Here is a 26,490-nt window from a genome sequence, read left to right on the forward strand (position 1 = left end):
CTACATCAGTTTCTGCCCCTAACAATTTCCCTGGGCCTCTGAAATCCTATAATAGCTGAGAGCAAAGACAGAGATGAAGAGCAACTTCTTATCTGTGGAGGGAGTAAATCTGTGGAATTCTTTACCACAGACAGCTGTAGACGCTGGGTTTTTATATTCAGGGCTGTGACAGACAGAGGTTTAATTAGCAAGGGAATGAAAGGTTATGGGAAAAAGGCAGGAAAGTGGAGTTGAGGTTTATCGATGGCTCAATGGCTCAAAGAGACCTCAGTGCTGTTATGGGCTGAGTCTTGTTCTGCTGTGACCAGAACCAAATATTTTCATTTGGGGCCTGGCTGAGTCTGCCTACCATTATTTCAAAATGGATGTCATCAAGATGTACAGCACAGAAACAGACACTTTCATGTAACTCATCCATCTTGACCATATGCATGGATGGATATCTGGCCTATCTCTGGCATGTCCTGAAATTCACCACAGTTTCTGCATTCTGGACATCAGGATAGGCAACAAGAAGAATTTTTATTTGTATTCATTCATGGTAATGAGGGCATTGCTGGCTGAGCCAACATTTATTGCCCATCCCTAACAGCCCAGACAGCAGTTATGAGTCAACCACATTGCTGTGGGTCTGGAGTCACATTTAGGCCAGACCAGGTAGGGATGGCAGATTCCTTCCCTAAAGGGCATTAGTGAACCAGATGGGGTTTTCTTTCAATAAGTGGATTCACAGTCATCATTAGACTCTTAATTCCAGATTTTATTGAATTCAGATTTCATCCTCTGCCGTGGCAGGATTCAAACCCTCATCCTCCGGACCTAACCTAGATCTCTGGAATAACAGATTCAAACAGTCTGGTGCTGGAAAAGCACAGCTAGTCGGGCAGCATCCAAGGAGCAGGAGAGTTGACATTTCAGGTATAAGCTCTTCAGTAGGAATTCCTGACAAAGGGCTTATGCCCAAAAAGTCACCTCTCCTGCTCCTTGGCTGCTGTCTGATGAACTGTGCTTTTCCAGTGCCCCATTTTTTGACTCTGACTCTCCAGCATCTGCAGTCCTCACTTTCTCCCACTCTCTGGAATAATAAGTCTAGCGATAATACCACTAGTCCATTGCCTCCCCAATGGAACAGATTCATTGGAATTTCAAGCTCCAGATATTTTCATGTATTTGTGGGATGTTCCCAATCACACTTAAATATTGAGGAGGGACATCTGCTTAAGCACCAGTTCAAATACATCAGCTTGCACCGTTTGACTGACTTTAGGACAAAGCACGTGACAGTGCTTGTTAGCATGGGAACCAGCACTGGAGTCTCGCTGCTGCTCCAACACACTATCCCACTCATCTGAGAAACTTTGAATTGTGGAAGACAAACTTTGAAATCCTGGCTCCCAGATTCCAACTTCAGTCGGCACAGGGAGAAAATCGCAGACAATACACTTCTGGTTCATAAATATTTCCCGTATCACTGCACTGCAGCCTGTGTGGATGGAGGTGATAGAAGAAAGCCTGTTGTCAATGAAAAATGAGGTATAATCTTTCTGTCACAAGCTATAGATCTTGTATGACGAGAGTTGGTGATGTGTTTGCATTTCTCAGTTTCTTTTCTTTCAGCGAGGATCAAGTTATTTTAAATGAGCTGAGGGGAGTTTGTGGTCCCAAAGAAATGGTCCCGGGAAAGGGGAAAGCAGGAAGAGAGAGAAACATGAAAACAACCAAAGCTTTCCAACCAAACGAAAAGTTCCATATTCCAACAAAACACTGAACTGTACCGTTTTTTTGGGGGGGCTTTATTTCACGAAAAGTGAAAGACAAGGAGGAAAGCAAATTAACAAATAGGCTAAAATTATTTTACAAATCACCATATCCTCATTGTTTACAACTGCAAAACATTAAATGATCGTTTGACGCTGTGTGGCCAAAACCAGCTAAAGGAACAACAATTTTTTGATTTTTTTTTAATTATTCTTATACCACCCTTTTAGGGATGTATGTTACCATATATATAGTGCTAAACATAGTCGACCTACCAACAGAATTTCCATAAATAACATAAATGTTCATTATGTTGATTGCTTTAAAGCAGCAATTAAGGTTTGAACAGCATGAAAAAGGATGAGAAACTTTCCCCTAGCAGTTTTTACATTTCTTTTTCCCTATTCCCACCCAGCCCAAAAATTTCAAAAACGTGCAACTACACAACAACAAAAAAAAACAAAATAAGTACCAAAATCATCTTTGTAATTAGTTTTGCTCATACAACTTGCTGTCCAGGTAATGAATAGCTATTATCTTGAACTGGTCATTTTAAAAACCACCTTCTAAACTCTTGATACCTGCGTAGTTGTGGTCCTGTCAGATTTATTTAAGTGTGCGAGAGTAGTGATTAAACCTCTACAGTGAGGCACTTTTAAATTGTGTCTGCAGACAAAAAAAAACCATTGTACCATGTATTGTAAACACAGACCAACAACCCATTATCTTTGGTTTAGTACCTGACAAATGCATAGACACTAGCATTACATTAGCTCCTTGTCAAAATGAGTGCTTATGAATTTTTTTTTACATTAAATGTTTAATCCCAGGTCTGTGATAGAAATTTTTTTTGGTACAAGTGCACAGTTCTGTTTATTTTTATTCCCCCCCCCTCAGTTGCAAGCAACAAACAAGGTGGGCGGGGGCAGGGGGGGGGGGGAATGTTTCTGGCTCAATATCTTTCAGCTTGAAGCAGAAACTGAGTCTGGTCTTTTCTCCCCCAGTCGGTGTGCTGAGACAATCCTCCGTTCAACCAACATCCTGTCTCTTTTGTATTCTTCCTCCGTCAATTTATAGGTTTTGTTTTCTGCAACTTTTCGATAGCTTTCCAGGATAAATTGTAGTCTTGAAGAGAAAAGGGGGAAAAAAAAGGGAATGTGCGTGACTGTCTTTCTTTTTGCCAAAAGTTGTTTAAGAAAGCCGCAGTGTTGTATTTTCCTTCCAAAACAAAAGAGGGAATGCAGTCAACCAATGAAGTTGGCAATCCTATAAATACTTTGGTTTCAAACAACAGCAACTTGACTTTCTTTCTGAAGTGAAGGTCCCACTCACGACTGTGGTTTGGTGAGATCCCCGATTCCCATCGCTGAGGCGCTGCCGTTTTCTTGCTTCGGGGAGACGCGGCTGACTTGGAGGCCACAGTACGGCGAGGCGACACTGCCGGTGGACGACGGGCGATTCTCGGCGGGGGCAAGGTCTCTCTCGGGTGGCCGCAGTGCAGCAGGAGGAAGTGGCAGTGCCAGTGGGAAACTGGCCATGTACAACACTCGCCCGATCCTTTTGGCCACCTGTGGGAGCGGGGTGGGGAGGAAAAGAGGGAAAAATCCACATTACCATCTGCGGCAGTACTTCAAGACCAGAGTGACGGAAAGAGCGAGCATTTCATACTCATAAGAACAACATGAAGCCATTCAGCCCTTTGAGTATATTCTGTTCAACTGGATCATGGTTGATCAGTGTCTTGATTCCCCTGACCCGCCTTGTTTCTGTATCCCTTGGAATATTTGCCCAAGAAACATCTGTTGGCTTCAGGTATGGGTAACAACAGAAGTCTTAGAAGTTTTTTTTATTTGTTCATGGGATGTAGCTGTCACTGGCTAGGCCAGCATTTATTGTCTATAGCGTCACGGAATAGTGGTGTGGAAGCAGGCCATTCAGCCCATCAAGTCCACACAAACCCTCCAGACAGCATCCCACCCAGATCCACGCCATCCTTGTAACCCTGCATTTCCCATAGCCAATCCACCCTAACCCGCACATCTTTGGACTGTGGGAGGAAAACCACGTAGATACAGGGAGAATGTGCAAACTCCACACACACAGTCGTCCGAGGCTGGGATTGAACCTACATCCCTGGCACTGAGAGGCAGCAGTGCTAACCACTTTGTCACCGTGCTGACCGCATTTCTTTGGGTCTGGAGTCACATGTAGGTCAGACCGGGCAAGGATAACAGATTTCCACTGTCCTGAATTGGGAGTGCAAAGGCAGTGGCAGTTCCTCATTGGTATCTGCTACATCCTCATGGGAAATATATTTCCATGTCAGAAGGCAGCAGATTGAAGCAAAGAGATTGAAGCCGAGCTAAGTCAGTCAGTGAGCTTATTCTACAACCAAACAACCTCTGGGCATAAGCTTCAGTTATGCTTCTTGCATGGTCCAACAACTTGATTACTCTCTCAAATCTTGAGCTTGGATACAAGGTCCTCTCTGAGTAGCAGATCGAAATTTCCCTGTTCCAGCAAATTTTTGTTCCAAGAGGAGAGAGAGCATGATATTGCTACTACAAAGGAGTCTCTGTCCAAACTATAAAACCCTTCTTCCTTCACTGTAAGGGAGATGGATTATCAAAATAGGAAGATTCTGTAATACTGTGTAAGCCATGGAGGAGAGCGCACCTATCCAGACTACTTTATCCAACTTTTGTCATTTATTTAGGGAGAGACTATTCACATTGGAACCACCACTGAGATGAGAATTTGAGGGTAGATTGGATCTATACTCAGTGGAGTTTAGAAGAATGAGCTGATTTCATTAAAATGTAATATACTGAGGAGACTTGAGAGGGCAGGCGCTTAGAGGATGTTTCCCCTTGTAGCAGAATTAAACCAGGGGCACATTTTCAAATTAGAGGGTCACCCATTTGAGAAAAAGGTGAGGGGAAATCTCTTTAAAGCAACTTTGGAATTCTCTTCCACAGACAGCAATAAAGATTGGGTCATTGATTTTATTTTAAAGTCAGAATAAATATATAATGCTGAGTGGGACAAAGTGCTGGAGAAACTCAGCAGGTCTGGAAGGTCAGAGGAGAAAGATACAGTCAACATTTTGACCAAAAGAAAAGGTCACACAGGACTTAAAACTTTGACAGTTTCTCTTTTTGCTGATGATACCATTCCTGGTGAGTTTATTCATCATTCTCTGAGTTCTAGCAGTACGTCCCCTGTGTTAGACACATACGTCTTCTACAAGATCAAAGATTCCGGGAGGTGGACAGGAAAGCGGAGTTGAAACCGCATTTAAACCAGAGGTGATTTTAGTAAATAGCACAACAGGCTTTGAATCAAAGAGATGTACGACATAGAAACAGACCCTTCGGTCCAACTCGTCCATGCCTACCAGATATCCCAACCTAGTCTAGTCCCATTTGCCAGCACTCGGCCCATATCCCTCTAAACCCTTCTTATTCATATACCCATCCAGATGCCTTTTAAATGTCGTAATTATATACCAGCCTCCATCACTTCCTCTGGCAGCTCACCCTCTGCGTGAAAATGTTGCCCTCAGGTCCTTTTCAAATCTTTCCCCTTTCACCCTAAATCTGTACCCTCTAGTTTTGGACCCTCATCCTGGAGAAAAGACTGTGTCTACTTATCCTATCCATGCCCCTCATGATTTTATAAACCTCTATAAGGTCACCCATCAGCCTCCAGCACTCCAGGGAAAACAGCCCCAAGCCTGTTCAGCCTCTCCCTGTTGCTCCAATCCTCCAACCCTAGCAATATCCTTGTAAATTTTTTCTGAACCCTTGCAATTTTAACAACATCCTTCCTATAGCAGGGAAACCAGATCTGAACTATGTATTTTAAAAGTAGCTTGAAGGGATGGATGTCCCATGCCTGATCTTACATTCAGCTGATACTGAGACCTCTTGGCTCAAAAGGCAGTAGATGGAGAGAGAATTGAACCCTTTTACGCCATCAACAGATTATTTCCTTAGGTTTCAAAGCCTGTTAAAAATAGATTCGAGGTACATTTCAATTATAGATCTAGAATAGGATCAGTTCCAAGGGTTAAATGGCATCCTCCTGTTCCTATATTGTGTGTTTTAGGGACATTGGAGAGATTTAGACTCAGTTCAGATTGGAGCCGTACACCCACCAGCTCCCATCCATCTGAAGTTGCATTTGAAAGGAATGGACCATTGTTAAAAGAAATTATGGGAGAACTGGATGATAAAACATTTCATAAAACAATTTTGCAACTGTGAAATAAATATTGCAACTAATAAAAGTTAATAAAATTCTCTAACCAAGTTAACTTTGTTAATGAGCTACAGTCTGTCCTTTGATTGATTACTTAAATATCAAAAGCACAGAATTAAGTCTTCAATAAAGCCTTAGTATTCCACAAGATTACATTTTGATTATTCTATTGGATGGAGTTGATTTGAACTTCTTTATCGTCTGAATTTTGCAGTTATTTAAAAGTGTTAGGGTATAATTTCCTTCTAAATTTACAGTATAATAAGAACACACTGTTGCTATCACTAGTTTAACCAAAGACTGTAAGACAGCCCCATCAGTCACTATGTCCCCTGAGATGTAACTGGCAGGATGAAAGTTGACGTGAGAATTAAACAATGTTATAATGAGAAAAATACAGTGATTGATAAAGGAACTTTGAGCAAAAATATCTGAGCACCTTGAATTAGTTACATCAGTTTCACTAGTGTAAAAGTCACGCTTGTGATCTTTACACCCAGCACACCTGATCATAAAATCCCTACAGATCTACATGAGAGTCTGGGAAAGCATTTCAAATGGCAAATAGCAGCTGTCCTTTTGAGAGTTAGCACATCTAAAGGTGTTATATCCCCAAGTACCCACAACAGTAGAAAGTGAACTGGATGGGACTTGGTCATTTCTCCCGCAGTAACTACTGTTGGGCATGCGTGTACAGAAGGTGACAAGTTATTCTGAATATTTACGCATCGTACAAGTTGGGAAATAGAGCCACAACAGGCAGGATTGGGACTGCCGGGAAAGAATTAACTTCGCAAGGAATTGCACATGTGAAATGGGCATCTGGAGTGGACTGGAATCATACAAGGAACACCTGCAATGGTAGGGCTTTGTGTTCTAACTGACTGAATGGGCCAAATGACCTCCTTCATTCCTATTGGCCCAGTGATGGAGTAAGGATGGAGGGCTGGGTTATCGGAGCTGCTCAATGTGAAGGATTATACGACAACAAGAAACAACAAAAAAACACACAAAGAATGGGCTGTCTAACCGAACAAGGAGGTGAAGATATGGATCTTGTTGTCACAGGGCTGACTGAAGCAGGTCACATGCATGGATTTAAAGTGAAGCTAGATGGGCTTTTGAGGGAAGTGGGAATGACTGGTCACATTGATAAATTCAGATCGAGAGGAATGGGAGGAGGATCTGGACAAGCTAGGCCAAATGGCCTGTTTCAGAGATGTACAAGGATATAATCCAATCTGAGGTAAGTGCCTGAACAAACTTGTCTATCAGGTACTTACTGACAGCTAACTAGATGAAACCATGCAGCCCTGGCCTCTTAAAGGCTTTATTTTAATTGGTTGCATCTTTAGCTGACCCCTGGGACAACAGGACTGATGTGTGAAGACAGAGTGGAGTAGTCAGGACTACATTCACTGGTGTTTAGAAAGATGAAGGGGAAATCCCATAGAAACCTGTAAAGTTCTAACAGGTGTAAGACTGGGGGAATGCAGAAAGGGTGTTCCTGATGACTGGGGAGTCCAGGAGCAAGGGTCACAGTCTTAAGTATACCGAGTAGACTAGTCTAAAGATATAGGCAAAAGTGAGGACTGCAGGTGCTGGAGATTACAGTTGAGAGTGTGGTGATTTTCCAGCACCACATTCTCGACTTTAGTCTAAAGATGTGTAGGTTAGGTGGATTGACCATGGTAAATTGTCCCATAGTGACCAGGGGATGTGCAGGTTAGGGTGGATTGGCCATGGTAAATTGTCCCATAGTGACCAGGGGATGTGCAGATTAGGTGGATTGACCATGGTAAATTGTCCCGTAGTGACCAGGGATGTGCATGTTAGGTGGATTGGCCATGGTAAATTGTCCCATAGTGACCAGGGATGTGCAGGTTAGGTGGATTGACCATGGTAAATTGTCCCATAGTGACCAGGGATGTGCAGGTTAGGTGGATTGACCATGGTAAATTGTCCCATAGTGACCAGGGATGTGCAGGTTAGGTGGATTGACCATGGTAAATTGTCCCATAGTGACCAGGGATGTGCAGGTTAGGTGGATTGACCATGGTAAATTGTCCCATAGTGACCAGGGATGTGCAGGTTAGGTGGATTGGCCATGGTAAATTGTCCTGTAGTGACCAGGGATGTGCAGGTTAGGTGGATTGACCTTGGTAAATGCAGGGTTACAGAAATAGGCTGAGAGCGCAGTGTCTGGGTGGGACTCACTTCAGAGAGTCGGTGTGGACTCTATGGGCTGAATTGCCTGCTTCCACAGTGTAGGGATTCCGTGATGAGGAGAAATGTCTTCACCTGGAGAGTGGAGAGCCTGGGGCTCTATCATAATATCGCAGAAAGCAATTGAGGCCAAAACATTGAATGTGTTCAAGAAGGAAATGGATATGGTTCTTCAGTCTAAAGGGATCAAAGAGTGTAGAGAGAAATCAGGAAAAGGATATGGAGTTGGATGATCAGCCATGATCCTAGTGAATGGTAGAGCAGGCTCCAAGGGGTGAATGGTCCTAATTTCTAGGTTGACGATCATTACATCACGTAAGCCAATGGAATGTGCGACGTACACTACGTGCTCAACTAGCTTGGCCAATGAGAATCATTACCTGCGCTCGTATTTTTAGGGCTGGTCCCAACTTCAGGCCCATGGTGTTCAGTAAGTGCTCCTCTGTTAACAAAGGCAACGTCTCTCCATCAATCGCTTGCTCTCTGAAGACCTACACATTAAACACAAGCAATGATATTATTAAGCAGGAGAGGGTTCAGAAGAGATTTACCAGGATGTTGCCAGGTATGGAAGGTTTGAGTTATAAAGGAAGGCTGGGACTTTTTTCACTGGAGCAGAGGGAGTTGAAAGGTGACCTTACAAAAGTTTATGAAATAAGGGGGTGGCACGGTGGCTCAGTGGTTCGCATGTCTCGCAGCGCCAGGGACCCGGGTTTGAATCCAGCCTCGGGCAACTGTCTGCATGGAGTTTGCACATTCTCCCCATGTCTGCACGGGTTTCCTCCGAATGCTCCGGTTTCCTCCCACAATCCAAAGATGTGCAGGTTAGGTGAACTGGCCATGCTAAATTGCCCGTAGTGTTAGGTGCATTAGTAGGGGAATGGGTGGGTTACGCTTCAGAGGGTCCGTGTGGACTTGTTGAGCCGAAGGGCCTGTTTCCACACTGTAGGGAATCTAATCTAATCAAATAAGCAAATATAGGTAGAGTTAATGGTAGTTGTCTTTTCCCTCAGATGGGGAATTTCAAGATTTGGGGGTGCATTTTTGAAGTGAGAGGAGGGAGGTTTAAAAAAGACATGAGAGGCAAATTCTTTTACACAGAGGATTGTTCGTGTGTGGAATGAACTTCCAGAGGAAGTGGTGGATATGGATACAATTATAACATTGAAAAGACATTTGGATAAGTGCATGGATAGGAAAGGTTTGGAGGAATATGGACCAGGGGCAGGCAGATGGGACTAGTCTAATTTGGGATTATGGTCGGCATGGACTGGTTCGACCGAAAGGTCTGTTTCCGTGCTGTATGTCTCTCTGGTCAGTGCTCACTGAAGCAGTGCTCAGGTAAAAGGTCTCCACCCACATTTCACAGAATCATTGCAGCAAAATCATTGGAGGCCATTCATCCCATCGTACCTTTACCAGTTCATTTAGATTTGCTCGGTTGCTATTTTAGAATCGCAAAAAGTAAAGGGAATCAGTAAAGAGCTGTGAATCAGCTACTTAACTTCTTAATGAAACTGTCAAAAAAACATAATAAATGGCCACGTAAATGTCTACCTGCTACCATGGGGTTTAGGGTCAGGGTTGGTTGATTCAGCTCAATGTCACCAATCCTTTGTCCTGAAATTTTCCAAATGGCCTGTTCAGTGATATCATCTGGAGCAAGTGGGACTTGAATCCAGGTATCCTGGCTTAGAGATATGGTCACTGTCACTACACCACAAGAACCCTTCAAATAAATCTAGTTGGTTCAAATCAAAGCTTTACCAGAACAGCACTTACACCTCTCTTCCGGCTGGTTTCAGTGTTCAGCCTATTAAATTTCGAGAAGAGAGCTGTACTCCCTGGTTTATAATAAATTCATAACACTGGGCACATGTAGAGTTACTTCAATCAACCTGTTTTTTTTCTTTATTCATTCACGGGATGAGGGCATCACCAGCTAGGGAGCATTTATTGCCCATCCCTAATTGCCCAGAGGGCAGTTAAAGAGTCAACCACGTTGCTGAAGGTCTGGAGTCACACGTAGGCCAGACCAGGTAAGGACAGCAATAACATAGGTGGGATTCCCCTCAGAATTCCTACAGGCTGGAAGCAGGCCATTCAGCCCACTGAGTCCACATCAGCCCTCTGAAGGACATCCCACCCAGACCTACCCCATTTCTGTAAGCCTGTATTTCCCACTGTACACTATAGATAATTTAATTTGGCCACTTCACCTAACTTGCACGTCTTTGGATTGTGGGAGGAAACCCATGCAGACACAGGGAGAACATGCAATCTCCACACACACAGACAATCAACTGAGGGTGGAATCGAACCCTGGTCCCTGTTGCTGTGAGGTAGCAGTGCTAACCGTGCTGCCCCATTTTAACTTGGATTTTTAACCTGAAGCCTCTAGCCCAGAGGTAGAAACACTGCTACTGTGCCACAAGACCCTATTGGGCACAGTATTTTATAAAGTAGTAATGTTACTCACCTCATAATTCAGAGGTTGGACCTATAATGAGATGAGTTGAAATCATCCATTGGCAATTTGTAATTTCACATTCCATTTTAAACAAAGTTAAACATGGGTGGCATAGTGGCTCAGTGGTTAGCACTGCTGCCTCACAGCACCAGGGATCCGGGTTCGATTCCCACCTTGGGTGACTGTCTGTGTGGAGGTTGCACATTCTCCCCGTGTCTGTGTTGGTTTCCTCCCACAATCCAAAGATGTGCAGGTTAGGTGAATTGGCCATGTTAAATTACCCATAGTATTAAGCGATTAGTCAGTTGCAAATACAAAGTAGGGGAATGGGTCTGGGTGGGTTACTCTTCAGAGGGTTGGTGTGGGCTTGATGGGCTGAAGGGCCTGTTTCCACACTGTAGGAGATCATATCATAAAGGGTAGGGAAGAGGGGTTGATTGTGTTGAGACTGTGAGAAGCTGGAGGAATGGTGCTTATTTAATGTTTTACCTGAGAAATGGTACCTGGTGGCTAACACGAGTTCACAGGGAATGCTCCCAGGTCTCTGAGACCGAATTGCAATGTCAACCATGATAGAGAACAGCTTTACCTCTCCACTTCCCTAATGGGTAATCAAAGCTACACACCTGTGGGCACCTGTTCCTATCCTCCATTCACACTGATGCAGATGCTAAATTCATATTGTGATGCTGTTGAGGTGCAATGGGTTAAAACTGAGTTTGAATGGCAATGTTATTCAGAGAGAAGGCTGTGACAGCTTTTAAAGATCAAATCACTTACCTGTGTGTATTCCGCACAGCCAGAGAGACCATTAATGAAGTTACAGACATCGTCAACAGTCCATTTGCTAATATCCTCTACTGTAGCACTATCCTCTCCATCCAGTAAGAAGCTTCCAATGCTGCCTGTTTATGGAGGACAGAATATGGATTGTCATTTATAGTGCTGCTGGCTGTTAGCAACATGTGAGATTTTATATCCACCCAAACACAGAGCTTCCAGTATTCTATATCATCCAGTCAGCCAAGGTCAGTCCTTCCACTCAATCACTTACAGGAAATCAAACATTAGACAAGTGCACTTCAGCATCTTGTACTTCACAAGATTAATGCCACTGTATTAACAAAACCTGGAAGAGCTTTGAACAAGTTTGGGGGGGGGGTCCAGCCTTTAAGAAGGACATGTGGATACACAGGAGATTTACTTGTGTGGTTGCAGGGATTTGAGAACTTCAGCTGTGAACTTGAGGAGCGCATCTGGCCTCTTTTGCAGTAAAGGGGACTGAATGGAAATTTGATAGAGGAATATGGTTAGCCAAAACCCTTAACTAATAGTTCAGATTTACAGACTCAAGTTTTTGCGCAAGAGATATTGGTTGCCAGGCTTTGGGAGTTTTTAGTCAAGATTAGAGTGGTGCTGGAAAAGCACAGCAGGACAGGCAGCATCCGAGGAGCAGGAAAATCGACATTTCAGGCGAAAACACATCATCAGGAATAAAAGGCTTGACCTGCTGTGCTTTTCCAGCACTACTCTAATCTTGACTCTAATTTCCAACAACTGCAGTTCTCACTTTCGCCTGTGGGAGGTTTTACTGCAATGAATAATAGTGACCAGAGACTCATCCCCAGTGAAGGTGGTGAAAGAGGAACTGATCAGTGATTTCAAAAGAGGATTATTAACCTGCATGTACAGCAAGGAAATGGAACTGAGTGATGCCTCTACAGAGCTCTAGCATTGACTCAATGGGTTAATTGGAATTCTTCTGTGCCATAATGACTTCTCATGCATTAATAACCAAACTGGAAGCTAAAGCCCTGGCAACTGCCCAAATATTCGGCAAGTATTCATATAAAAAGTCACTTGATTGTACAGAGACTAAAATCTTGCTGAAACGAGAAACATGTGTTTAAAGCTTTACATTTTGCATTGTTCAGGACCATCACAAAAATGCCAAATCCAAAAACAATCACAACTATTTATCCTATTGAGGGTAAAGGTTCTGAGTGGTTGACACATTGACACTAGCTGTGGCATTGTCATGTGTCTGTGACCTGGCAATACCCCAGGATCCTGAAACAGGCTCCATTTGAGGATGTGGACCAAATGCTGCAAAAATGTGCTGACAGAATGGAACAGTAGATTCATTCAGTTGTTTGTAATAGACAGCATACATTCAACAACCAACAATAAAAACAAAAACCTAAAAGAGAATGTCTACTCTGAGATCAAATTCTGCAATTTAGCTAACACTTGATGAACAATCCCAAGCGTGCTAATAGCTAGATTGTGGCTCGTTTCCACTTTATAAAAGTGACACATTGTTCTTTATGTGGGGAACCTTTCCAGGGAAAAAAAAAGTTTAGTCATGGGCTTGCAGAGTGGTGTGCCCTAAGTTGAAGGCGCTCAGTCTCTGATAAAAGGACCTGACCAGAAAGTGGGGCCCACACAGCCAAAATATTCACCCATTCTGTGACCTCCATACTGCCGCCTGTCAATCTGCAGCTGACAATCTGAGATTTCTCCCAGGGTGCACTGCAATGGATTGCCTTTGGCCACTGATTGGTTGGCAGTTCTCAGACAGCAACACTTCTGATCCAGGGTCTCAGATCCCAAGGAAGACCTGCCACTGGCCTAAAATGGCAGGTCTCTCCCAAAGAAGACAGCACAGGACTCTCACTAGCTCTTCAACCAGTATTAAATACACACTTCATGTCCCCACCCTGTGTTTGCTCCCTAACGCTCCCCTTTTTACCTCTCCTTTTGGGGTGCACTCTACATGCACCAACCTGTCCCTTGCCTGTAGGCACAGATGATGAACGTTATCAGGAAAATGATGGCCTAGTGGTATTGGTACTAGCTAATTAACCCAGAGGTACCCGGGTAATGTTCTGGGCACCTGGTTTCAAATCCCACTATGACAGGTAGTGGAATGTGAATCCAATAAATGTGTCCCAATTAAGAATTTTATGACGACCATGTTGATTGTGGGGGAAGAAACAATCTGGGTCACCCATATCCTTTACGGAAGATCGCTGCATGCTTACTTGGTTTGGCCTACACGGGACTCCAGACTCACAGCAAATGTGGTTGACTCTTAACTGCCCTGTGGGCAATTAGGAATGGACAATACATACTGTTCTAGCCAACAATGCCCACATCCCATGAATGAATAAAGTTGGCCAAGCGTTTGACCAGACAGGAGCTCAGAACTTGTGGGCGGCATGGTGGTACAGTGGTTAGCACTGCTGCCTCACAGCGCCAGAGACCCGGGTTCAATTCCCGCCTCAGGCGACTGACTGTGTGGAGTTTGCACATTCTCCCCGTGTCTGCATGGGCTTCCTCCGGGTGCTCCGGTTTCCTCCCACAGTCCAAAGATGTGCGGGTTAAGTGAATTGGCCATGCTAAATTGCCCGTAGTGTTAGGTAAGGGGTAAATGTAGGGGTATGGGTGGGTTGCGCTTCGGCGGGGCGGTGTGGACTTGTTGGGCCGAAGGGCCTGTTTCCACACTGTAAGTAATCTAATCTAATCTAATCTAATCTAATCTAATCTAAACTATGCTCAGTCCTCTCGTCTTGGGAGAGAGCCAGTGGTCACCCACAGTCCTCAGGTGCTGGGTACACTGCCGTGAGCTTTTGGGACAAATTAGAACCCCCCACTCAACATGCGACCTAAATAAATAGGGAGCAAAATTAGGCTATTCAGCCCCACCACTGTACCACCGCTCAATCATGGCTGATACGTTTCTCGACCCCATTCTCCTGCCTTCTCCCCGTAATCCTTGATCCCCTCACTAATCAAGGACCCATCTATCTCGGTCTTTAATAGATCTCTCTGAACGGAGATCAGCCGATTGAGGACAAGCTCCTTTCTCTTGCCCTGCTTTGCCTCAGGGCATCTCCAACTGGAATCAGCAGACAAGAGAAATCTGTTCCATGTTCCATTTTTTTTTTAACATCAGTTTCAGTCTGGACTAAGCAGCAATCACAGCCAACTAAATGGATACCTCGGGAGCTCTTCACTTGCTGGGGTATAATATCGAGAGATTGTGAGCTATCTGTAACCTGCACTCCTCTCCAGCTACATTACTTTCCACTGCCACCAGCCCACGTTATGTTCAGGAGTGCATAACACAAAAGGCACAGCATCCACTTAGCTGCTTTTGTACAAAAGGTCAAGTTGTGTTTTGTTCTTTTAACATACAAATGGTTACTGCCGTCACTATGAGGAGAACTGGCCTATGGGAGATAATGAGGAGAACAAAGCACAGGAGGCAGGTCAAACATGCATCACCATTCGAACCAATTGCTTGCTGACACTCTCTCATTAAGGGCTCCATCCAGTGAATTGTAATCATTTAGCTTCCTAAAAGTGCTCATGAAATCCATCATGCCCGGGGCTGCCAATGATAGGGCAAAGGAAATCAGAGTGTACCAAGAGGCCGGAATTGGAGCAAGGCAGCCTGTTTGTGGGGCTGGAAGCGATTGGAAGTTTTTCTTGGGGTGGGGAGGGGGAGGGACAGATCAAGAGGAGATTGGAAAACAAGGATGAACATTCGGCCCATCTTGTCCTGCTGACCCAATAACACCCAGATGCCCCTTCTAATCCCACCTCCGTGCATACAGCCCACAGCTCACAGCATTTAAGCTGCAGATCCAGAAACCTTTTAAAAACAATTTAGGGTCTCTGTCTCCACCACCAACTCAGGCAGTGAATTCTAGACACTCGAAACGCTCTGCGTAAAAACGTTGTTCCTCAATGTCCGCTCCAGTTTTTCTGCCACTTAGCTTGAAGCTATGACCTCCGGATTTTAAATTCCCTGCCAAGGGAAACAGGTTCCTCCTGTCTACTGCACCTCTACCCCTCACAATTTGGTACACCTCAACCTTTCCTTCACAACACTGAATTGTCAAGCCCTGAGGCAGCAGAAACATGACTGAGGAGTACAGCAGCTCAGGCAGGTGGCTTTACAAAAATGGACGTACGGAGTAAAGGGAATTGTTTCTTAGCCTTGTTGTAGTTACTGAGCATTTGCAAAAGACCTTGGTCACAGTGAGCTGAGATCACATGGAAATGAAGCCTGGATCTGCAAGGGTGCCATAGCCATCGCTTCCATTCCTTTCTTCGGCTGCTCTCAGAGATTTAACCAGATCCTGGGTCTGTGAGGGTGCAAGGAAGGTGTCCTCTCTTACCATCCTCTATGATAGTCACCTTCATGAAGCCTGTTGCTGTTCACTCAGTTGTGTGTGGATACAAAGTACACAGTGTCCAAGGTATTCAAGGTGGAAGACTCATGGTCTGAAGCTGTGTCCTGTCAGATAGAAGCTAGAGCTTATGAAGGATTTGATTAAATCTCAGACAGCAGCCAGAGAGAGGAATGGAAGCAATGGTTATGGAACTCAGACAATGGCTTTCACTCTTGCCAATATCTAATCAGGGACAGGATTTTTGATCATTCAACGCACAATGCCAAACAAGAGTGACAAATTGGACGCAGTAGAGTGGTCACTATTTTCCAATGCTGCCAGTGTACATGAGGAGCCAGGTGATGTACTCCTGGAATAATGTGCCAAGGGACAATGTGAAGATGAAAGATATCAGGAAGGGTAAAGAATAGATCCTCGGGGTCTCCAGATGTTTAATATTCAGCTGTTATAAATAAGCACCGAACAGATTCTTCCTTCAAGATGGGAAGGAAATTTAAAGACCAATCATTGACTCTGAACTGGGCTTGCCATTTAAATACATTGGGTACAAGAACAGGTCAGAGTCTGGGAATACTGCAGTGAGTCACTGACCTCCTGACCCCCCCCCCAAAAGCCTGCTCACCACCAAAAAGGCACAAGCCAGGAGGGGGATAGAACACTAGAACACTCTCCCCATTTGCCTGGACAGGTGCAGCTCCAACAACACCCAAGAAGCATGACACAATTCCTGACAAAGCAGCCGCTTGATTGGTACCACATCCACAAATATCCATTCTCTCTACCAATGCTCAGTCGCAGCAGTGTGAAATTCACCAAGGCTCCTTAGACAACACCGTCCAAACCCATGACCAGTTCCATCTAGGACAAAGGCGGCAGAAACATGGAAACCCCACCCCCTGCAAGTTCACCTCCCAGCAACTCACCATCCTGACTTAGAAATATATTGCCACTGTCACTGGGTCAAAGTCCTGGAACTGCCTCCTAAAGGGCACTGTGGGTCTAAAGGGCAGTGGTTCAAGAAAGCAGCTCACTCCCACTTTCTCTATGGCTACTCTATAATTGCTGGTCCAGCCAACCAAGACATAACGTGAGGCCAATGCAAGGTGAGCCCCATTCTTCTCAAATTACAATGGAGTACACCCCAAGCAGAATACAGATACTGCCAATATTCACCAGAAATGTAACTGGATGCCTCAGCACCCAGTAAGGTAAGTGCACGGGTGTGGAGTGGGGGAGGGGGAAGCTTTTTTGAGTAGTTATATTGGTACAACAGCCAGATTTCTTGCTCTGATGGTCATGCAGTGGCTGGAGTGTGCAATGTGCTGGTCTCAAATGCAACAGGACAGTGCTGCATTGTGATTCCCCCACAGTCCAATAACTGGGTCAACTGGTAGAAACAAAAAGGGCCACTGAGCAAAGTCCTGGAATATTCCCAGTGGCTGTGGAAATTGCATTTCCAGAGCAAGTCGCCACATTTATGATCGAGGAGGGAATATACAAGCATGCAAGGTCAGAGCAGGAGGCCATTCACTCCTTCAAGCGTGCTCTGTCATTCCATAGAGCAAAGAACGAAGAAAATCTACAGCCCAGGAACAAGCCCTTCAGCTATCCAAGCCTGAGCCGATCCAAATCCACTGTCTAAACCTGTGGCCCAATTCCTAAGCATCTGTATCCCCCTGCTCCCCACCTACTCATGCATCTGTCCAGATGCATCTTAAATGAATTTACCATGCCTGCCTCTACCACCTCTGCTGGCAATGTGTTCCAGGCGAAAGTGAGGACTGCAGATGCTGGAGATCAGAGCTGAAAATGTGTTGCTGGAAAAGCGCAGCAGGTCAGGCAGCATCCAAGGAGAAAGAAGCACAAGCCTTCCTGATTCCTGAAGAAGGGTTCATGCCCGAACATCGATTCTCCTGCTCCTTGGATGCTGCCTGACCTGATGCGCTTTTCCAGCAATGTGTTCCAGGCACCTACCACCCTCTGTGTGAAGTAATTGCCACGTGTGTATGGTCCCATAAGATCACAGCTGACCTGTTTATGTTTTGAATCTCACACTGGCATCTACTCTGATAACCTTGCACTCCTTTGCCACACAAGATTTTTTAAAAACTCATTCACGGGATGTGGGTGTTACTATCCAGGTCATTACTTATTGCCCATGAGCCAACTATGTTGCTGTGGGTCTGGAGTCACATGTAGGTCAGACCAGGTTTGGGTGGCAGTTTAGTTCCTTTAAGGACATTAGTGAACCCAGCCCCCAGAACACTACCTGAATCTTTGGATTAACAGTTTAGCAATAATACCAGTAGGTCTTCGCCTCCCCAACAATTATCCAACTCCCAATTAAATATTTGTACGAGCCCCAGCCACTATCTTCCAGGGCAGAGTGTTGTAAAGTCACAGAATCCTCTGAGGGAAACCAAATCTGCTCAGCTCAGGCCTGAATGGACAGTCCCTGATCCTTAACAGGGTGCCTCCCTCACTGTGGACTGCTTCACATGAGGAAACATCCTTCCCACACACATCTTATCCAACAAACCACCCGTGTGAGGAGTGGGGTGATGCAAAAAAAGGGGGAAGGTGAAATCAGAGAAGACAAGTTTGCGAAGAGTTGCTGCCAATGACAAATGAGAAGGTGACTCCTCACCCCCTCAGTCCACTCACGAGTCTCAGCTCTTCCTTGTATTTGTGCACAGCTGCCTGCACAGTAATTCCTGCTGCAGTGGCAGAGGCTCTCCTGTGGTTTACTGAGCGGAGGAAGTCAAAGTGAAATCAATTCCTCTAGGTCGAATCCCCGCACATACGAAACTAGTTAGCTGTCTGCTGCCAGCGTGTGTGTGATCCACAGGGATCTCACGAGGTCACCCTTGGCTTCAAAATAAAAAGAACTGGCCACTTCCTCACTCAATGCTGCTGCCTGTTTCCTTCCGGCTCGCTTTTATCAGCAAAGCGACCGAGTGAGACATTTTGTGGTTTGGACTGATTCGATGTCCTGATTTTGGAAAGGAGAAAGGCACTCTGTTCTAGGCTTTTTCTTTTTTCTTTAAGAAAAGAACACAGCGAAATGCAAACTGCTGTTTAACTCTGTGGCAGATCGATGAGGCCAGTTTAAACACTCTGGTCTCTGTCCTTTCATTTACCAGGGGGCCTTTTTAAATAAATTGCTGCCCCATTGACAAGCAGTTCCTTCAAACAGGGCACCTGCAAATTGGAAAGCGAGATGTGCATTTATGTCCTTGATAAGGCATTTGATGCAAGGTATAATCGGTCTTTGGCAGGCATACAAACCCTTGCAGAAAGGACACATTGTAGGGTTTCTCAATTACTGTGGGAGGGACAGACAATGTGTTAAAGCACAGTGAGGCAGCAGAGTGGTGTAGGGGAGGCATGGGCTTTAGAAACGGCAATGAACATTAATATGAAATGCTCCCTGCTGTTCCACTGGCCCAGTGCCAATACACAATGTGGCACCAAGAGACACACTCCAGGACATTCTGGGTCTGTACTGAGGTAGTTGATCTCTTCCAAGGCTGAATAATTAAACTCAGTACCTCAGAGCCAAAGAGACCAAAATTACCCAGGTGTGCCAGCACTGATCACTATCAAGAGATAGTTCAAAATGTGTGCCTCTGTGTGAGAGAGTGTGCACGTAAGAGTGAGTGCTTGTGAGAGTGTGTGTGTACATGTGTGTGCGTGCACGTCTGCTAGTTGGTGCATAAGCAAGAGAGCATATGCATGTGTGCGTGAGAACGTGTGCGCATGCGAGTGTGTGTGCATGTTGTGCATGCATGCAAAAGAGGAGAGCGAGAGAGTGAAAGAATAACTTTCAGAATGTTGTTAGATAATAGCCACTTGTGAAAATGCACAACAAATCAGGGTCTCTAGGAGTGGGGCAGAGCGGAGAGGAAAAATAAGGTGTTACCTGGAAGGATGTGATAGCAATTACACTATCAAACTCAATTTATTCCCCTCTGAGACATGCATTATCCTGCCTTGGAATTATATCGCGCACTTTCATTGACGCTGGGTCATAATCCTGTAGCCCTCTCCCTGACCACACTGTGGATGTACAGTGGACACCAGGTGGAATGTGAAACAGGCAACTTGGAATGATAACCCAGCCAGCCTCACTCACTGCACATAAACAAATGAAAATAACATAGGAACAGAAGTAGGCCATTCAGCACCTCAAGTCTGTTCCATCATTCAAATGAGATCAAGGCTGATCTGTGGCCGAACTTCCTGTACCTGTAGATTAGATTAGATTAGATTACTTACAGTGTGGAAACAGGCCCTTCGGCCCAACAAGTCCACACCGACCCGCCGAAGCGTATACCACCCAGACCCATACTCCTACACTTACTACTTCACCTAACACTACGGACAATTTAGCATGTTCAATTCACCTAACCTGCACATTTTTTTGGATTGTGGGAGGAAACCGGAGCACCCGGAGGAAACCCACGCAGACACGGGGAGAATGTGCAAACTCCACACAGAGAGTCGCCTGAGGCGGGAATTGAACCCGGGTCTCTGGCGCTGTGAGGCAGCAGTGCTAACCACTGTGCCACCGTGCCGCCCATTAATGTATTTGATCCTTATCCCTCATACCTTTGATAACAAAAATTTATCTACCTCAGATTTAAAGAGACAGTAAAGAGTTAACTCGGATTCAGAAACAACTCAAGTCTCTGCCGTTTACTCCAAGGCTGAGGAGGATGTATAAAAGGTAAATCTTCTGACACTGCTTTTATTTTTTTCTAACGTGTCCTGCTGCATGACCCGGGGGTGGTGGAAAAAGTTCTTCAGCTTGAGGCAGTGAATCATATCCCCTCCTGGGACCACAGCACCATTCCTTCTCAATGACCTTAGCACAGCTCCCACAAAGCTCTGCACTCACAAACTTGCGTCCAGACCTGCCGTGCTGCTGGTCTGTTGGAGCAAATTAGATGTGGATTCTGAAGGCGTAGGGACAAGAGCATGTTTCCGTCAGCTTTCCTCGACTAAGACGAGAAACCCGACAAGAGCTGCTCTCATTCTTTCAACCTCATCTTTGCTGGGTCTCTCTTTTCCTCTTGAAAACAAAGCATTGTCACAGGCCTCATTAAAAAGGCCACTGGCATTATTTTTCTAAGCTAATCAGGAGTCAGTGGGCTAACTCATGCCAACAAACCATTGTCCCCGCTGTAAAGGTTTAAGAAAGAAAATTCTACTCAGCAAAAAGACCATATAATTAAAACCGGTTAGTTCAGCAAGGTTTTTCATAAGGGAAATTCTGCAGCTTAACGTTGAGCAATATTGGACTCACTTTTGAATGCACTGCACTTGGGATTTCTTAAGTGTCAGGATGAGGGATTGAAATAAAATGGGTTGGTTTCCGGCAAGTGTGTCGGCCAATTAATGTCTGACACCCACTTGGTGATTTGTTTTTCCCCTCTGCGGTGTTGTACAGAGGTACCTAATGCATGCATCATTCAGAAAGCAGTTACCAGAGCCCACCGCTAAATGAGAGAATCATTGATTACTTTTTGAAACAATCGACCATAGGCAGCTGTGTGGCATTGTATCAATCTATTTTTCCTTGACTCAGAAGCATTATTGTGCACAGTGGTAGCGTCCCTGTTTCTGAGCCAGGTGACCTGGGTTCAAGTCCCAAGGTGGTGTATGACTACAGCTTTGAATAGGTTGATTAGAAAGCATTTATCCTTGACTCAGTGAACAGGTCCTTCCCATTTCAATGTTGCTTTGAGGACTCCTGTGACACAGAAGTATTGTCCCTACCTCTGATGCAGGAGACCCAAGTTCAAGTCTGACCTACTCCAGATGTGTGTCACAAGATTTGAGAACAGGTTCATTAAAATTATCCATCCTGACTCAATCTAAGAGGGATGTGTTGACAGGATGCTTATTTTCCACGGAGCTTCAGAAGTTCAGGGGCATGAATAAATCTTATAGAAGTTTATAAAATCATGAGGGGCATGGAAAGGGTGAATAGCCAAGGACTTTTCTCCAATGTTGGAGGAGTCCAAAGCTAGAAGGCATAGGTTGAAGGTGAGAGGGGCAAGATTTACAAGAGACCTAAGGGGCAACTTTTTCACGCAGAGGGTGGAGCATGTATGGAATGAGCTGCCACATGAAGTAGTGGAGGCGGTACAATTACATCATTTAAAAGGCATCTGGATGGGTTTATGAATAGGAAGGGTTTAGAGGGATATGAGCCAAATGCTGGCAAATGGGACTAGATTAATGTAGGATATGTGGTCGGCATGGATGAGTTGGACCGAAGTGTCTGTTTCCATGCTGTGAATCTCTGTGACCCTAAGTGTCACCTGTTAGCGTGTTTAAGGCCAGCTCTTGTTTCAGGGAACTGCCTGTCCCACTGGAAAGGTGTCATCTCTGGCTGTTCGGATGGGATCTCTAAAGGACAATCTTAAAATTGAAACCGGGGTAAAAGGAGGGTTGAAACATCCCTGAAATGCCAGTGGGGTTGAATGGTGAGAGACCCATGTCTCTATCAAGCCTGTCACATGCTGATGATACCGACCACACACCAAGCTCCCCTTAACCAGGTATGAGTTACACAGACTGGGTTCACTTGCGGGTCTGCGCAACGTTGGCTGATTGGAACTTGGGTAGTGCATGGCCATCAGTTACCCGAGACCAGAATAGAGAGAGGCCATTCAGCCTGCTGTTCCTTTCGTGGCCTCTCCTACAGCTGCTGAGACACCACATTCTGCTCTAAACCTTACCATCTTACCGCTTACCCTGCCCCATTTGAAACACTCCGTAAAACCCATCTCTGATTAAGCTCCAGGCAACTCCATAATAATGGCTCCTTTTACTCCACCCATCTTCTGCTTTTCCTCTCCCCTTGATGTGCTACTATACTCAATGACTCTGAGGATAAGGGAGGAGATATCGCAGTCTGAGTAGCTCACTACCCAGCGTGTGTACAGTATGAACCCGGATACATTGAGAATGGCTCGCAGTGTCAAGAGACTGGGCTAACAAAGACCCTGTGTATAGTGGAGCCAGACACCCAGGAACTGGAAGTTTCAGTGCACCTGTAGAGAGAGTTAGGGTCTGACGCGCAGCAGGGAAGGGAGGATTCTGTAACAGAAACTAAAACCACCTCCCTTTCTGGCTGGTTATACATCTGGTCAGTGAGTCCCATCCAGAATGGTGAGAAGCCAGCCAAAAGTGAGTTTACATTTCAAACATTGTACTGATTCACCAAGCAACTGCGTTGATTTACATCTGGAATCCGACTTACCCTGAATGGAACAGGGTTGGATTAAGTATTGACATTTTGCGAACACTGCTACTCCTTATTTTCACCTGTCACTTTCCTTTTACCAGCAAGGAGACATATGACTGCTTACAAAACCTGTCAAACCGGAAACCGCTTTTTTGTTATAAATTTCATTATAAGACGGTGTTTAGAACCATTTACCAGGTCTCAGAGAGTATTTACAAGTATTGAGTTTCCTTTTCTAACCCCAATCATGCCTGGCATTTATTTCTACAGATCAATAGCCACATGGAAAGTTAACATTTTATTTAACCTAACCTCCCCCACACATTAGTCACCCTTCGCTCTCTTCAGGACACTGACAAGCTGAGATTGCACAGATATGGACTACTTGCTGACAGCCCATCTTCATCACTCCCCCACCCCCTGAAGCTAAACAGTGTACAGACCTGGGTTCAGCTGTCACAGTTAGACAAGCAGAGATAGCAGTGTACTGGCATTATCAACAGACTACTAATGCTTTGGGCACATGGGTTCAATCCCACCATAGCACCAAGTAGAGCTTAAATTTCATTAATAAACCTGGAATGGAAACCATTTTGGATTTTCGCACAAAAGATCTGGTTCACGGAGTTTCTTTACATGGGGAGATCTACAGTCAATTTGGCCTTCATGTGACTCTAGACCCAAACAATGTAACCAATTCTCTGCTATGGCTGAACAAAGAAACCAATTGGAGGGTAATTAGGGATTGGCAACAAATGCCAGCCTTGCCATCAACACCCACATCCAATGAATGGGCACAGAAAGCACTCAACTGCATCTCCCCAACACATGTTTCAACCACATCATTGTCTCTGTTCTTCTGATACCAACTCCCAAATGAGCTACAATTTCCTCCAAAGCCACTATCTTCAAGATACATCAAAAAAGACTCTCACTGGTCACTGCCTCACAAACTGAAGCACATTGTTCACAATGTCAGTGTTCCATTCAAATGGGAGTTGAATGTCCAGTGCCCGTAGGCTCGTCACCATGTCGTCTCTCCGCTTCCACCTCATTAACACACGTGGCTCGGTTCTCTGCTGCAGCAAATCCCAGCCACCGCCTTTGTCACCTTCAGATTCAACAGCCTCCAACACCCACGTCCTCTATGACCTCGGCAGAAGTCACACACGACACCAGGTTATAGTCAACAGGTTTATTTGAAAGCACAAGCTTTTGGAGGACTGCTCCTTCGTCAGGTGGTTGGTGGGAGCAGCGCTCCAAAAGCTAGTGCGTCCAATTAGACTTGTTGGACTATAACCTGATGTTGCGTGATTTTTAACTTTGTCCACCCCAGTCCAACACTGCCATCTCCAAATCAGGTTAATTTGAAATCACAAGCTCTTGGAGAGCTGCTCTTTCATCAGGTGACCAACTTGGCGTTGTGTGACTTCTGACTTTTGTCCACCCCAGTCTAACACCGGCACCTCAATGGCCCGAAACGTAGTATGGCAGTAGGGGCCATTCAGCCCGCAGAGCTTGTTCCGCTGCTCAACAAGATCATGGCTGATCGGACTGTTGCCTCAACTCCGCATTCTCACCTAACCCCAATACCTATAGATTCTACATACTGCTGCCTTAAAAAAAAATACAATACCAAGTTACAGTCCAACAGGTTTATTTGGAAGCACTAGCTAGTCCAACACCAGCTCCTCCACATCTTAAATAATAATGACCTCTCTCCAGGGTAGAGAATTCCACTGAGTCTCAACCTTCAGGGAAGGAAAAACTCCTCATCTCCCTTTTAAATGGTAGTCCCCTGATATTTAATCTGTGTCCCCTAGTTTTCGTTCCTCTCATCCTTTCAACATTCATCCAACTTATGTTTAAACGTCTCTGGGTTTTGCCCTTCTCTCATTTATGTTAACCTCCATCAGCACTACAAACCCTCTGTGATCTCTCCGAACCTGACGCTCCATCTGTATCGATTGACCTTTCCTGTTGTCCCACTTCCTGTGGCCTTGCCTTCAGTTGCCAAGGCTCCACACTCTGAAATCCTTGCCCTGAACCCTTCTAGCTTTCTGCCACTCTCGCCCCATCTAAGACCCCCCGGCAAATCCCATCTCTGACTAAGCTTCAGACTATCCACAAGAGTCGCACCTTTGACTCCATCCAGATTCTGTTTCTGACTCTTTGAAGCAACATGAGAGAAAATCGTATACATTTCAGCTGCTGCAGAAGTCCAGGTTTCTGAGGAAGACCTGCTCAGGACATGTTTGGAACAGGAAGGCTGTCTGAGGAAGGGTCACTCCACCTGAAATGTTGACTGATTTCTCTCCACAAGTGCTGCCAGACCTGCTGAGTTTTTTCCCAGCAGTTTCTGGTTTTGTTACAGTTCAGAACAGGTTTGTTTTACGGACAGAGTTTCTCTCTTTTTCTGAAAAAGGAGGTCTCCAGGAATACTGACCCACAGGCACCAGCCCCAGGTCCTCTGGGAGCCCCCACTCTCTGCAATCCTTGCCCGAGAGAAAGTCCATTATAATCAGTGTCAGCAGGTAAATCAGCTGCAGAGCAGCATGCATTACTGTCCTCACCAGACTCACCACTGGTACCTGTCTGTAGTAGCCCAAGACTATAAACTTTGTTCGATTTCTATCCTCCCCTATCACTGTCCCTGGGGCACAGATGCATTAGGGCACAAAAATGAGCCATTTGATCCATCGAGAACATGCTGGCTCTTCAGACAATAATCCAGTCAGCCCCTGCTCAATTCCCACGGCCTCTGAAAGTTTATTTTCCCTCAAGTGCCCATTCAATTTTCTTTAGAAATCACCAACCATCGCTTCCACCACTCTCACATGCCAGCAATTCCCAGCTTATTATGTCTTCCTGTATAAAGAAATTTCTTCCTCATCTCACGTATCTCTTGCCCAAAACCTCAAGTCTAATGTTCCCTTGTTGCTGCAGAGGGCTGTGAAGGTCACATCATTGACTGTATTTGAGACAGAGATAGATAGGTTAGTGATTAGTGAGGGAACGAAGGGTTGCAGGGAGAAGGCTGGAGAATGCAGTTGAGAAACATAGCAGCCCCCACGATCGAATGACTGAACAGACCTGATGGGCTGAATGGCCTAATCCTGCTCCTGTATGTTATCATCGTCCTATGGTCAACAAGTCCAGTTTCTCCATCAACATCTTGAAGAAAAAAATCCCTCGAACCTTTCTGATAAATCACTCCTGTACCCTCCAAAAGGTCACTCCAAACGTGTGACCAGAACTGGACATTGTGTCGGTTATAGCCTGGCCAGAGTTTCAACAACACTTCCCTGTCT

At 45.1% G+C, this 26,490-nt stretch overlaps 1 protein-coding gene across 11 annotated transcripts in view; it reads right to left on the reverse strand.

Annotated features, from left to right (window-relative positions):
* Positions 1-1,772: 1,772 nt before the first annotated feature.
* Positions 1,773-26,490, reverse strand: part of samd11 (sterile alpha motif domain containing 11) — a 309,440-nt gene continuing 284,722 nt past the window's right edge. For all 11 annotated transcript variants that reach the window (XM_043676145.1, XM_043676142.1, XM_043676146.1 and 8 more), the window contains 3 exons: positions 11,498-11,622; positions 8,628-8,738; positions 1,773-3,326 (listed from right to left, as the gene is read on the reverse strand). In XM_043676145.1, the coding sequence (XP_043532080.1) occupies positions 3,087-3,326; positions 8,628-8,738; positions 11,498-11,622 (476 nt within the window). In that variant the 3' untranslated portion in view covers positions 1,773-3,086. The remainder of the gene's footprint in view (positions 3,327-8,627; positions 8,739-11,497; positions 11,623-26,490) is intronic.

The sequence above is a fragment of the Chiloscyllium plagiosum genome, chromosome 34, assembly GCF_004010195.1.
Source record: "Chiloscyllium plagiosum isolate BGI_BamShark_2017 chromosome 34, ASM401019v2, whole genome shotgun sequence".
In the NCBI taxonomy this organism is placed as follows: Eukaryota; Metazoa; Chordata; class Chondrichthyes; order Orectolobiformes; family Hemiscylliidae; genus Chiloscyllium; species Chiloscyllium plagiosum.